This window comes from Thermobia domestica, chromosome 2 (genome assembly GCF_964235325.1).
Source record: "Thermobia domestica chromosome 2, izTheDome1.hap1.1, whole genome shotgun sequence".
Lineage (NCBI taxonomy): Eukaryota > Metazoa > Arthropoda > Insecta > Zygentoma > Lepismatidae > Thermobia > Thermobia domestica.
The window spans coordinates 94417355-94432340 of NC_137455.1; the positions used below are offsets into that span (position 1 = coordinate 94417355).

At 35.7% G+C, this 14986-nt stretch overlaps 1 protein-coding gene across 1 annotated transcript in view; it reads left to right on the plus strand.

The window, feature by feature from the left end:
* Kpc2 (Kip1 ubiquitination-promoting complex subunit 2) overlaps positions 1 to 14986 on the plus strand; it is a 68265-nt gene that overhangs the window by 34555 nt on the left and 18724 nt on the right. The window contains exon 4 of the mRNA XM_081743967.1: positions 6278 to 6632. Coding sequence (XP_081600093.1) covers positions 6278 to 6632 — 355 coding nt within the window. The remainder of the gene's footprint in view (positions 1 to 6277; positions 6633 to 14986) is intronic.

Below are 14986 nucleotides of genomic sequence, written 5' to 3' on the forward strand. Positions count from 1 at the left end.
ACCATGGCTGTTTGCTGTATCCAGCCTTTACCTTTAGTTAGCGTCAAACGATATACAGTACACATGTATCAAGAATTCCATCAGAAGTTCAGAGCGTTACTAGAACAGTACCCCGATTTTAATGTGATACACACGGATGGTTCCAAAGGAAATAATTTCGTTTGCTGTGCTTTCGTCATGCACGAAGACAGCCCACTATTTAGTCTGCATCACCTGTATTCAGTTCTTACTGCTGCTCTAACAGCAGTTAAACATGCCCTCGACCATGCTCTGCAGCTTTTATTACATGATATACTCATCTGCACTGATTTATTGAAAACTGCAGAATGTATTTACCAAAGACTCTTTAGTAAATACATCAGCTCAACAAATCTGTGTCGTTGTCTGCTGGAACAGATGTGTTCTCGTTGTCAAGCGTATTGGAACCAGGCCAGCAAAAAAACTTCATACTGTAAAATCTAATTTGGGCAATTGGCAGACGTCGTCACGTACTAGTCGCCGAGACGAAGTCTTACTTACATTCTTGCGTATTGGGCATTCTCATGTCGCTCATTTTTATTAGTGCGTGGGGCTAACCGTCCGTATTTTGAAATCTGTATCGTTCCACTGAATATTCGACACATTCTTGTGGATACTCAGAGAACGTTTAAAACTATCTAAAGATCTTAATCAGGTTTTGAGGTATATTGCGGTCTCTAGTCACCGTATTCTCATCTGTATTCTTACGATTAGAATTGCTAGCGTTCTCTGAGGAATTTTCTTTTTAGATTTTTCCTGTTATAACCTCGCTGCTGACGTGCATATTAAATTTAAATCAATCAAAATCAGATGTATTTATGTTTTGTTTTACACCATCTCCTCTATACGTGAAAATTCAGTTACATTTCAGTCAGAGTTTGAACACCAAAAATTAAAAGTGTGAAGTTTGTCAGGAGATAGTAGTAGTTAGCAAGCAGGAAACTCGGTTTCAGTTCATAATTCAGTACCGTTTTTTCATATTTAAACTTCACACTTATACTCACTGTCTTTATATTCACCAGCTGAAATGTCCATTCTTTGCACGAGAAGAAAAGGTTCATAGAAAGTATGTGGTTATACCCCACATAAATACATTATAGCCATTTTAAAGTGTTCCCTGATAATAATAAAGCATGTAAAGAAGTTTTTGTAAGTCTTTAGTCCGAGTAAAAGGATACTTGTACAGTCAACGACAAAAGTTCTTTCCGTTTGGTAAAATTTATTTTGGGAACAACGATGGTATGGCTGGTATTTTAGAAATAACGGTGGTGATAACGTACAGTTATTACATTCTTTTTAATGTACTGAAAACTGTACTCAAATTGTCCGTCCATTCTGAAGTTATTTTCTGAACTAATTTCATCAAACGGAAAGAAATTTTGTCGCTAACTGTTCATGTATCCGAAATATCGGAAAGTCTTCTGTTGCTTCTAAGAAAACAAATAGGTGAGTATTTTCCTAATTATGGAAAGCATTAGAACCCCTCTCCCTTAGAATACGTATTTTAATGAAAGTGTAATGAAAAAATCTGTAAGATAATTTATTTTTGCATAAATGTTTGAACCGCACCACCTGTAGGATACTCCCTCTAATTGAAGTAGCATTATAAGAATCCAGTTTTAGGTAGGTGCTAACTATGTTTCAAAATTTATTTCAAACGGGTCAGCCATTTTCCGTGATGGCGACGTCAAATGACAGATAACGTGGGTTTTGGAGATTTTGTTTTTCACTTAGTTTCACTCCCATATCAATGGGTGCTGAACTTAAACTTAAAGTGCACCAAGACTGTCACTATTCATCTTAGGACTCCGAAATCTATGGATTAGACACTAATATCGGTCCTATCCGATTATTTTACGTCACCTCTTCCCACCCCCACCTTTCAGTCGCCCTTGTCACCCTTATGACGATAAGGGACAAACTTGAACTTAAATGCCGCGGTGGCTAAGGGTAGAGCGTTCACCTCGTGCGTCGAGTTCCTGGTTCGATCCCAGCTCACCCCAAGCGGGCTTTGTGGTGGACAAACATCGTGTACGTAGGTTCCCCGTTTCTTCCCACTTTCTTCATTCCATCATTTCTTATTATCATCTCTTGTAACTTACACGGCATAATTGTGGGACGTGAAACTAAAAGATTACATTTCATTTTTTATAACTTAAACGACATTGGTTTGTCACTAGTAGTCTCAGCGACCGCGAAAACTATGGATGGACACTAATATAATCGTTTTCGAGTATTTGTTCATGTTAGTCCTTCTCACCAACACCCCATCCCCCTTGCCGATAAAGGCTGAGCTGGGGAGGCTTTGAAAGTGTCACTATTCATTACATTAACCCCGAAAACTACGGATTGGGCACTAATATCTATCGATTTTGATTACTTTTACATGTTATCCTTTTTCACCCCTAGTCGTCACCCTTGTCACCTCCATGCCGATGGGGGATGAATTTAAACTTAAATTATGTCGAGAGTATCACCTTTTTCACCTCAACGACCCCGAAAACTAGGGATTGGGCATGAATATCGATCGTTTTCGATTGTTTAATAAATCTTACCAGCCTGCCCCTTATCATCCTGCTAATGGAGGATGAACTTGGAATTAAACGGCATCGAGAGTGTCGCCATTCATCCCAACCTCGAAAACTATGAATTCGAAACAAATATCGGTCTTTTCGGTTATTTTTACTTGTCATCTTGTAACGTACCGGTTTCCCGGTAACGATACATTGATTATTTTGTTGCCTATTCTATTGTCTGGCGGCCCCCGTATAGTTAAACTCACTCTTTTGTTTGTTCTATAACATTGGCGGCACTCGTATAATTAATCTGTGCAGTGTTGATATAGTACATGTATTATTTTGTTGTTGGTGCTATTGTTTTGGTGGCACCCATATAGTTAATCTTTCACTTTTGATATAGTTAATGTTATAATAATGATATTTTGTTAGGTTGATTCTTCATTAATTTTCCCTTTAACTATGTTTATTTTATATGCAACTGATAGATTATTTTTGTTTGGGTGAAACTAAACAAGCTAATTTTATCACTTTTGTAACTTCCCATATAACATTATTACCTTGAAACTACGGAACATTAGCCAATTATATTAAAGTTAAATATTAGAATAACGTAAATTATTAATCGGGAAAAACAGTATACATTCAAAACAATATTTTGAAATTAAAATGAATTCGTTCCGAGACGAAGTGAGTTGGTACTATCTTCCTTGAGATTAGTGACGTACTTTGTAGTAGTAGAAGAAGAAGAAGTAAAAGTTACAAACAGCAGACTACTGGTGGCGGATCCTCCTGTAATTTGAAAGTAAACGTAGAAAATTTTCACTTTTGGACTTTAACCTTATCGAAAAAGTTTTCGATCAAACCTTGGTTTTGAGTTAAAACAGGAGGACTCCATCAAAATTTGGTAAACCTGTTTCGTTGCCACCAATAAACATTTCATGTATGGTCTGCCATGTTAGAAAATCGTACAGGAACTGGACTCGGAGGGCAAAGGAATTCAACGGCTGAATCTAAACTCCAGAAGTAGAGGTTCTTTGCAGTCGGAATCTAGTGTCTGTTTTTAAAAGAATTTGCTGCGATTCAGGTAATATAATTTAATATCTTTATTCGTCCAAGATTGAAGCTGCCAACCTAAGATGGCGCCTCGTAGGCTACAACCATAACGTCACCATAGCAACCCACTAGTATGAACATTAACTGTTATGATAAAAACCAGTTCAATTAAATATGCAAGTGTTTTACATTACAATGTATAGTTAAATCAGTGTTGCGTCACGCATCGTACGCATTTCCTATACATCTCTCCACTAGAATGAAAGTTAATAATACTTGATAATAATAATAACATGTCAACCTCAATCAAGGTTTGTTTGGTTGCTCGTATTTTTATTAGCTATGATCCCTGTGAATGATATTACCGGTACATCTCGGAAACAGCTTTCATCACGTAAATATCTCGATCAATAGTGGCCTATGTGTTTATTTAAAGGGGAGTTCAGCTTTGGGTTGCTGCTCTTCATGTATTAAGACTGACTCATTATTTAGATTAGGTCAATTAATGGTGCTGATTTGAATATAAATAATTATTACTGTGAAATGCAAGTTGTGATAAATATTGAAAATGCGTTCTCTCGATGTCAGATATTTCATCTATTGTTTTTTTTTTTTTTTTTTAGTTGCATGTCATTTGTAGATAGTTCATAAATCATCATCGCGAAGTAGTTGTAGTGTATTTTAGTGTATGGCTGGATTAGTATATGTATATGCTCCTGCTCCTGCTTTGAAATGAGTTGATAAATATGGCAAGCAGTTTGTAGCAATGCGTACCGCTAATATACTTCCTGCATACCTGGCGAGTGGTTAGGTTTGGTGGAATTCACTCATTGTTTTGAGACGCATATTATGATGATTATAAAGTTATTGGATTGGATCAGCCCATATCAATTTTATGACGTACATGTATATGTAATGTGTTTAGTCAGTCTTAGTAATATTCCGTAGATGGCTACTTATCATATTATGACTAACAAAGCTCCAATATGAATGATCTAGCTAAAGAAATGAAAGCAAAATGTTGTAATGTTTCTAAAATTTATTTGATACATTCTAAATTTGAACCTTCTCAGAATTATTATTAAAGTATGGACATATATGAACTAAGGTCGGCAATACGATCGTAATTATGTTCTCTTGAAGCTATTATCAGTCCTCGTTGTAACTTTTTTTTTATTTGTAGCATTGATATGGCTTGGAACAATAAAAGTAATTTTGTTCAAATTAACATATTTATTGAATGAGTGTGTTCTTGCATTAATGCATATATACTTTTTTTTTCTTTTTCTTACGTAACTAATATATATCTGCAAACACAAAACTATAAAAATAAGATAAATAATTTCTTTGCAGATCTTACAGCTAGTATACAATTCTATAAAGAACCTATAATTATTTTATAAAGAAATTGCGTTCTGGGTTAAATAGCTATCGATATGTATTTTGTTTTTTTTGTTTTTTTTTTAATTTTATGGCAGGAAAGTAAGCGTAATAAATTGGTTTAATTCAGCCTGGATTTATTCCTTCTGATATTATGATTAGTTTTTTTTTTTAATAAATAGTGCGTCTTCTTTCTCCTGTTTGTAAGGAGGGAGAGGTACGTTACAATCTCTTCCCACCCTCACCCGCTTCTCACTCCCATATGGCTGGAGATTCGGCATCGAGAGTGTCACTATTCGCCTCGGCGACCTCGAAAGCTATTGAATCGACACTAATATCTTTCGTTTTCGATCATTGTTTTTACATGTCACCCTTTTCCCCTGCCCCTAGAATTGCTAAGAGGGTTAACCCCCACAGTGTTTTTTCAAGATTGTAATGATATGTGTACTAACTTTCATTGAAATTGCTCCAGATATTCCAGTTATGGTGGAGCATACATGCATAAAACATTCATCCATCCATTTATGTATAGTGTATATATATCGTGGATATAAATGTGTAATGTTTACTCCCGTATCTGAGATAATTTTACAGTAAAAATAATTTTAGTTCGATCTTTAGGCCGTTTGAGCCGAACATTACTCACAAAACGCTATATTTATAGCTATAATGATTAAGGCTTCCATAAAGGAAATCTGCACCGATGAATTAAACGTCGCCTATAAAATATCATTTTTAAGGTATTAATATTCTATTTTATCCGAAAGTCGGAACATATATTCATATGTAATTATTTTGTATTGGTACTTCTATTCTTGTTCTGCACCGTAAATGTATCTAGTTGTAAATAAATGTATAACGTGTAGTAAGTTGAAATGAACACTTTTGATTGTAGAATATAAGTAATTAGAAACTTGAAAGCAAGCTGTGTTGAATAAAAGAGAAATAAGAATTACTACTAAAATGAGTTCGTCTTTAACAACGTTTCTCTCTGAAATTGATGTGCGATATAGGAATGTGATCTAGCATCCACTGATAAAATTTTCCCGTAAAAATGATTTGAGATCCCTCTTAATAATAAACAGGAAAGCACATTCTTGTTCACATAATCACTAAATAAATAAAGGCGGGTAGCAATGCAGCAGAGCGACATTTGTTAACTATTAGAAATTAGCTTTATCATAGATAGAACTTTTTGTAATAAATTCTTTGTTTCTGTGTTATGTTATTTTTATTAAGTGTCTATTTTCTTAAGCATATAATAACTGTAATTTTAAATTAATTTACTCTGAAACTGATTTTTCCAGAATGAACGCATCCGAAGCCCTAGAATGGCTTTTAGAACACGCCGATGAAGTTACCGAAACATCAACCACTGAAAGTAGAATAAGTGGAGAAAGATCTGATACGGGAGAAACATCGGGACCTGGAGTAGAAGACAACACCCAGTCGAGAAGAGAGAGTACTGTATCCACTGATAGTGTTCAACCGTGTCGTTCTCGAGCACGGTCTGTAGGGTCTCTTCTGGAGTCGTTTCGTGCCTACAGACGGAAAGAATTCCGACCGAATCAAAAAGCGCTTGCAAATTTGGTGGAAATGGGGTTTCCAAGAGAAGAAGTGTTGGATGCATTAAGAGTTTCCGGGAATAACCAAGATACAGCAGTAAGTAAGATCTTTCTAATACCATTTGTCGATATATATACAAAGGGTGTTCAAAAACAACCATGTTTCATCCTGGGTAATGACGCCGTCAAAACATTGTTTCCACTCTTCAGTAAAGGTCGTCATGAGATCCTCGCACACATCATTCCTCATCTTTTTCATTTCTCTTGTCAATAGACTGGAATAGTGATGTCGTCATTCCCTTTTCGTTACCATGGTGATCGCCATGTTTTTTTCAAACAAATGCATGACCGATAGGAATACTATGAAGTATACTGTTAAGACCATACAGTTAATAATAATTTTAGAATATTTTGAGGATAAAATAAAGTTGGCAGGAAAAGATATAGATTAAGAATATGGGTTCATTGTTTAGAAAATTTACGATGAAATTTAGCAATTAACCAAGTAACATATAAGGAACCTTTTTTCTACAGGGGCCACATCTCTAGGTAATCTGATGATAGAAATTGCATTAGTGATGCCAGTGCCATTACCACGTAGTGCATAGTGAACAAAAAAAAAAAAATATACATGTAAAAACTCTATGGAACAGAGTGATGAGCTGCCCGCACAGTGAAGATACAACAAACATATTTGCTCTGAGAATTTTCAATCAGGACCAATTTCTGATCGGTTAACATGCATAGTGTCTGTCCTTCTATTTCCTACTCACTTTAAAAATATATACTGAGAGTACAACAATCAAACATCCAATTATGTATGGTTCAGCATAAGTTTTAAACACTATTTCTGTAGAACTAAACGTTTGTAATGTAATGTGTGATACTGATTAGAAAATCAAACTATGATCACCATGGCAACGAGACGGATGTGGCGTCACACTATTTCAGTCTATAATCTAGGCACCCAACGTGCACAGATTTTTCTGTACCCTAGTGACTGTACAGCGGATGACACTTCTAAATGGTACAGCCATATGGAGATTTACGGCTAAGGTGTACCATTTAGAAGTGTCCCCCGCTGTACCACTGATACCACACTACCCAATGACAAACCAGTCATTTCAGCAAGCTGTCGTGTCGTCACACATCTGTCATTTTGGATGATTTGATTAATGGTCTCCTTATTCACATCACTCACTACCGTCGATCGTCTACCCCATCGTGGATTGTCCAGTAGAGAGAAATCACCTTCTTTAAACCTGCAACCACCGCTGGATACTGTTGCGATCCAATGTGTACTCCCCATAAACAGGGAGCAACTTCCTGTGAATTGAGGTGGCAGAGTCATCGCCGGTTTTGAAGAGGAACTCCATCACCGACCTTTTTTGCAACCTGACATCTACTTCACGGTCCATTATGGCTCACCTGTAAATAAAAGAAAATACTTTTATATACCAACTTATAGCTAAATGTTCCAAGTATGTTCACAAAAAAAAAAAAAAAAATTCATTCTCCTCCTGCAACAAATAAAAAAATTAGAGACCACTGTGCAAAACTTTTTGAACACTCTTTGTATATAGTCATACAGGTAGGATAAATGTTAAGTATTTTGGCTGGGGGAAAGTTTTGCTTATTCTACTTGTAAGACATTCTATAAATACCTGCCCTGTTGTCTGTAGATTCGATACAGTAGTTCAGGAACAGCTAAAAGCTTATTAGAAATAGTCCTAGTTTTTACTATTTTGTACGTAATATTTTCCATAAGTAGAAGCTTTGCTTTGTATATACTTAAACACAAACAATTTGCTGAGCAAAACAATATATTCACATAAAAACTACATACGTGTTACAGTTTCGCCAACACTTTGGCTTCATCAGCCACTGAGATACAGGAGAAATGTACAGTCTTATACAAACAAGAGCTGAGACATCTTGCTTCCGACTGGCTCCTGGCAGCAGTTAATCCCCTAAAATGTTGAGTTTAGGCTATAAGTTTAAAATGAAAGAACAAAGAGTGGACGCGGAAGAGGTTATATACTCAGTAGAGCAAGCCATAGTTCAAGTTCAGGAAAAGGAGATAGGGGATAAGATAAGAAGAAAGGCTAAGGTGATTGTGGAATGGAACATAAAGAAGCCAAAGGTTAACCTTTCAAAACACGAGTACAGTGTGTTGAAGGATATAAAGAAGAGAAAAGACATATGTGTGCAACAAGCGGACAAAGGTGGGGCCATCGTGGTGATGGAAAAACAATGGTACAATGAAAAATTGAATGATATCTGTGATGATACTTACGAGGTGATAGATGAAAGGTCTATGTGGGAGGAAACTAAAGAAAAAGTTTTAGTATCACTAACAAAAGCAGGTTTTGAAAGAGGTCTTAATAAAGAAGGTAGGATACCGGTAATGAAAGGTCTTCCAAAAGTTCATAAGGAGGAGGTAGAACTGAGACCAGTATTAGATTGCCGAGGAAATATATTTGAATCATTGGAGGAGGAGTTAAAGAAGATTGGGGAAATTAAGGAGGCAACAAGACAGTAGCAGTGGGAAAAACTCGGTTGAGTTAAGAAGAAGGTTGGAGGAAGTAGAGCAAAGCTAAAACAATCATGTTCAGTGTTGATGTGAAGGCTATGTTTGTCATTACTGAGTTGATGAATGATAGGAAGATCAATGGTTGGAGGGGAGAAGGTCTGAAGGAGGCTCTGAAGACTATATGGGATAACAGTTACTGTGTTATAGGTAATAAGTTAGCGAAGATCAAGGAAGGACTAAGCATAGGTTCCAGGTTGAGTCCAGTGCTAGCAGAAATTACTGTGAACGACTGGGAGGAGAAAGTAAGTGACAGATTAGTGTGTTTTGCTAGATATGTTGACGACTGCTTGGGAATTTGGAAAGGAACTGTAAGGCAATTGGAAAAGTTTGTAAAAAAAAAATTGAGGCTACAGAGAAAGGAATACAGCTGGAGCTAGAGGTAGAAAAGAAAGAGGCTATAGTTTTCCTGGATGTGAGAATAAGGAGGAAACAAGGAGTGATATACACAGAATGGTATCAAAAAAGTTGCGCGTCGGGAAACTATTGCCACGCCAGAAGTGATGTAGATTACTCGACCAAGAGGAATTTCATCATTAACATGGAGAATAGAATTATGCAAATAACCAGTGAAAGAGACAAGGCGGAACAGACTATACAGTCATTCCATAAGCAGCTGGAGAATAATGGATACGATAGAAAGAGGCTAAAATACAGAAAGAGATGGGAGAACAAAAACGAAGAAAGAGAAGAAAGAAGGCGAGAAGGAGAGTAAAGTGAAGGAGGAATAGAAGAAAGAAGAAAAATGTGGTGGGGGATAGAAAGTTTGGGAGGAGAAACGGAAATCATTAAAAGAATGCTTAAGAAGATGGGAGGCATCTTAACTTACAGAAAAGGGAGCAAGAGGCTACTGGAAGTAATAAGGGAAAAAAGAAGGAAGAAGAGAGAGAGCAAAGGGTAATGATGGAGAAAAAAAAAGTGATTTATAAAATTCAGTTCAGCGAGTGTGATATTTGTTATATTGGGGAAGCTGGAAAGAGATTAAGAGAGCGTATAAAACAACATAAGGATGACGTTAGGCTAGAGAGGGACAAAAATGTGGTCTACGAACACGTAAGGGACACGGGACATTCAGTTAATTGGAATGAAGTAAAAATTCTAGGCCAAGAAGAAAGAAGCATAGTTAGGAAATGGAAGGAGGCCCGGTTTATAGAAATGAAGGGTAATAAAGCAATGAACTGGAACTCAGGACTAATCATTGATCAACAGTGGAATAGGTTGTTAAAAAAGCTTAAAGTATAAGATTTGAATACACATATCTATTATGGTTGTTGTGTATATATTGATTGTCTTACACGTGCTTATGTATTTATTAGTCAATATTAGTTTTATATATATATATATATATATATATATATATATATATATATATATATATATATATATGTAATTGTATATTTATATATAGATATATGTGGTTGTATATGTATATACTGTATGTGTCGTCATTTTAAGTGTATGCGTAATTGTATGTTTATCTGTTTATTTATATATATTTATTTATATGTATTTGTATATATATTTATATAATTATTTAATTATTTATGTTAATTAATTGTTAGTTTAGATTAGTTGTGCTAAGATCGTCATTTTTGTGTGTGTTAATTGACATCAGATAGAAAGCCTTGATATACGAATATACAAATCAGACTACTTAAAGGGGATTGCCTGCTACCAGGAGCCAATCAGAAGCAAGATGCCTCAGCTCTTGTTTGTATTTCTCTTGGATCCCATAGTGTCTGATGAAGCCAAAGTGTTAGTTGGCGAAACTATAACACGTATGTAGTTTTTTGCTCAGCAAATAGTTTGTCTGTATCTGTATTTTGTACGGTGAAAAATGCCATCATATCATTCTGATTTAGTGTTTTCCATATTTTTGTAAAGTCTCACATGACATAGATGTTAGAACATAGTTAGTGCCTTAAATTATAAACGCTATAAAATATTCTGTATAAACACGACTTTGGCCCTTGAAAACAGGAGTAATACATGTCAGTTTTTGACAATGAACTCAAGATTTTCGCATTCAATGTGTGTATGTGTTATGTCGTTCTCGCTTACGATTGCTCATCGGTTAGAGAGCAGTTATGTGGTCCATGGTAGCTTTGGTTTAGTAACTTAAAGCAGAATTAAAACAATCTCTGAGCAAGGCATAACATTTTACTAAATAATTCATGTGAAACAGTTTCGCCAGTTATCTTTACCTCTCGACTTTATCAGACACAATCTGTGCCTGAGTAACTGATGTGTCTGTGTCTGATAAAGTCAAGAGGTAAAGATAATTAGCGATACTGCTCCACATGAATTATTTAGTAAAATGTTATACCTTGCTCAGAGATTGTTTTAATTCTGCTTTAATGAAGCAGTTGTATTTAACAGCGAGCACGAAACATTGCAGTTCTGCCTGTGTCCAAAGTTCCCTTTTACGACATCACTCTTGTTGAAGCTAAGTACCTACGTAAGGGGATCAGTGAAGGTCTGTATAGGAACCAGCTTGACGTCATAAATGATACATTGGTAGTCGGTTATTTATCTGATTCTGTTTTGAAGCAGTCAGTTTTTATCTTGGCTAAATTGAGCCTGATACTTGTCATTATAGAGTAATAAGATAAATATCTGGCACATCATTATGAAAATAATAATAAAGTTAATTTTACGGTGCCTTTTTCACTTTGAGATAATTTTTGAGAAGAACTCTTGGTGTTATCTTCCTCAGTCACGATGCACATTGGAAGACACTAACGGTAAGAATTCTCAATCTTATTAGTCTATATCAGAAAAGTGCTTACAAATCTTTACTTTAAAAAAAATAATAAATAAAAAAAAGTACTAAGGATTGTGAGTTCTTACCTATCTTAGCTTCTCAAAGGAACGAAAGGTTTCCTTGGTATGCAGCTAGTTCCAGAATATAATAAGGAAAATGTTTGATACATTATTATTAAAGTAAGAATAAAGCTAGAAATTCGCACCTACAGCAGATTTGGTGTGTAAAAATACATTAAAATCGGTTGTTTTATCCTTTCATTAATGTAACAATAAGACTAACTTCATTGTGCCTTTTGTTACAGTGAGATAATTTCAAGATATCTCACTGTTCTCTTCCTCGGCCACGATGCACATTGATGAACTAATATGGTTGTCAGTTTTTAAAGTTATTTTTTCATTGTTCGTCGTAACTGAGGAAGAGAACAGCAAGCGGTCTTGAAATTACCTCCCCGTGATTAAACAAGAGGACACACAACTAATTTTACTGTTAATATTGTTAGAGAGGTCTAGTGTTAAGTCTCAGCGTTACAGCTCGCTCACAAAGGTCTTACAAATTGAGAGTACATGAATAAGTCTTTCATGATGAAGTTTATATGTCTATCGTCATTATTTAATTATGTTTATTGTGGATGGATAAACATTATTTATGTTGATTAGAAAATTAATAAATGCGAGACGGGTCCGGAAAGTAAGGTTACAACGGCTAGTGTTCGTTCAAAAAATGTATATTTTGACATTCCTTGTCAAATCAACAAGGGACTTGGCTTGTGACCCATCACCGACTTTTCTGAAATTTTACGTACAGTAATGGTTTGGGGTTGAGTTTTACAAAAACTACAAATAAACTGTACTGAACACACACAAAAAATACAGGATATCTCAAAAACGGTGGCTTGCGACGAAGTGCTTTTAGAAAAGTTGTGTAAAATCCTTAATTTTTTTTTTACCTATCGATCTGGAAGAACATCATTGGAAAGAGGAAAGACAGCTCTGCATGATTGCCTATGTCAAGAGAATACGTCACATGAGAAATAAACAGTGAAAAGTTGTTTTGAAATTTTCGTTTTGAATTTATAAAAAATCAATCCTTTAGAATTTCTTCAAAATTAGCGTAAACCTAGTGCAGTACCTATACCTAATTACCACAGAATCTTAAGATGGACACTCAATGAAATCATAAATGCAAAGATCTTACGTCGGACTGTGCGCAGCGCAAACTTACACAAATCAGTGACATTTTCGAAATAAGACCTGGCAACACGGATGTTTCAAGATTTTGTACAATGAAGAAATATATTCATTAAATAAATTTTACGATTTTTTTTGCGGGTATTTGTTTTGAAGGGAAACTAGAAACTAGTTTTTATTTTGTGTATTTATTTGTTTGTGTGTGTGTGTGTGTGTGTGTGTGTATAAAAAATTATAAACTTCAGAAAGTTAAGAAGCAGTGTATAGTGTTGTCATAATCGAGAGCAACACATACTTTTGTAATCCATTTCTCAAACCTAGCCATAAGTCTAGTGTGAAATCTCTTCGACCAATATCCCAGTGCATAATGGAAGTTAAGACCTGATATTGTATCAGCTTGCAGTAAGATAAATGACAGGTGTGGAAAGAAACTAATAAAATTTAGAAAGAAGTCTTCTGAAGTGATAGCAACAGCCTTTGTCGATTTAGCTAATGAACGTAGCATAGAAGGTGATACTGTAGTTAGTAATGATAGAACGGATGCTTCCAGAGAACAATCGTATCACATGCAATACAATGCTGTTGAGTTGTTAAATGAATTATTAGAGGCAATTGGTGAACCCCTAGTGTCAGAACGGACACTGAAAGGTAAACATTATTCCAAGACAAAGATGAAGAAATATGCACAGCTCTGAAGAAGAAAATATGTGGAATGAAATCAAAGGAAGAAAAGTGTACATATGAGAACACAGCAGATTCTGAAATAGTGTCAGCTGAAAGATAAATGTGCAAGCTTGAGCTCCAGAGCACAACAAACATAAATATTAACAGTTCTGCCCAAAAGTGGTAGTGTGTCCAAAGTCTAAAGAGAATTTCGTGTGTCAAATCCCAAACCGGGACATACAGAAACCGTAGTGAAGACAGTAGGTAATTTCTACTGTAGTGATGAAGTGAGCTCTGTACAGCCGGGGAAGGATGTTATGTCTATGAAACAAGGTGAGAACGTGTTTTTGTCGCTATAAGATTTGCACTGTGTAGCTTGAAAGAGGCATTTAAGCTTTTCAAAGACAAGCCACCCACATATGAAAATAAGTTTCTCGAAGTTTACTGAACTGAGACCACGAAACTGTATTTTGGCAGAAGGCTCTGGCACGCACAGTGTGTGTGTTCGCATCATTCACCAAAACGTGAAGCTGATAATGGAAGGTTCAAATTGTGCACGTTTCAGTGTGCACTGTGTAATTTCACATGCATACATAAGAGAAATGTTTACAGAAGATCATGTATAGTGAGACCAAAAGTGAATGTCGTTCAAATATTTGGTCTAGGAATTAATTCGTGCGGTTTTTAATAAAAATTGAAGCTTTATTTCAAAAACAAAGTAAATGAATACGTTAACAAAAATATTGTCCATCGCTAGCCACTACTTTCTCCCATCTTTCAGGCAATTTACGGATTCCGTGTCGAAAGAATTCCTCATCTTTTGACGCAATCTAATCAAAGATCCATTTTTCGATATTTTCTGAAGAAGTGAACCGCTGTCCAATCAAATCGTTATTCATGCAATCGATCAAGTAGCAGTCAGACGGAGCAGTGTCTGGTGAATATGGCGGGTGGAGTAACACTTTCCATCCGACATTTTCCAAATAGGTTTTGACCGGTTTTGCGACATGTGGTCGAGCGTTATCATCTTGATAAATAAGTTTATTATGCCTGTTATTCCATTCTGGTCGTTTTCAGGCCAGAGCTTGCTTCAAACGCATTAATTGTTGTCGATAGCGGTGTCCATTAATAGTTTCACCAAGTTTCAGAAGTTCATAGTACACCACACGTTTCAAATCCCACCATATATACAGCATAACCTTTGCACAATGAATATCTCGTTTCGGTTGTGAAGGACCTGGTTC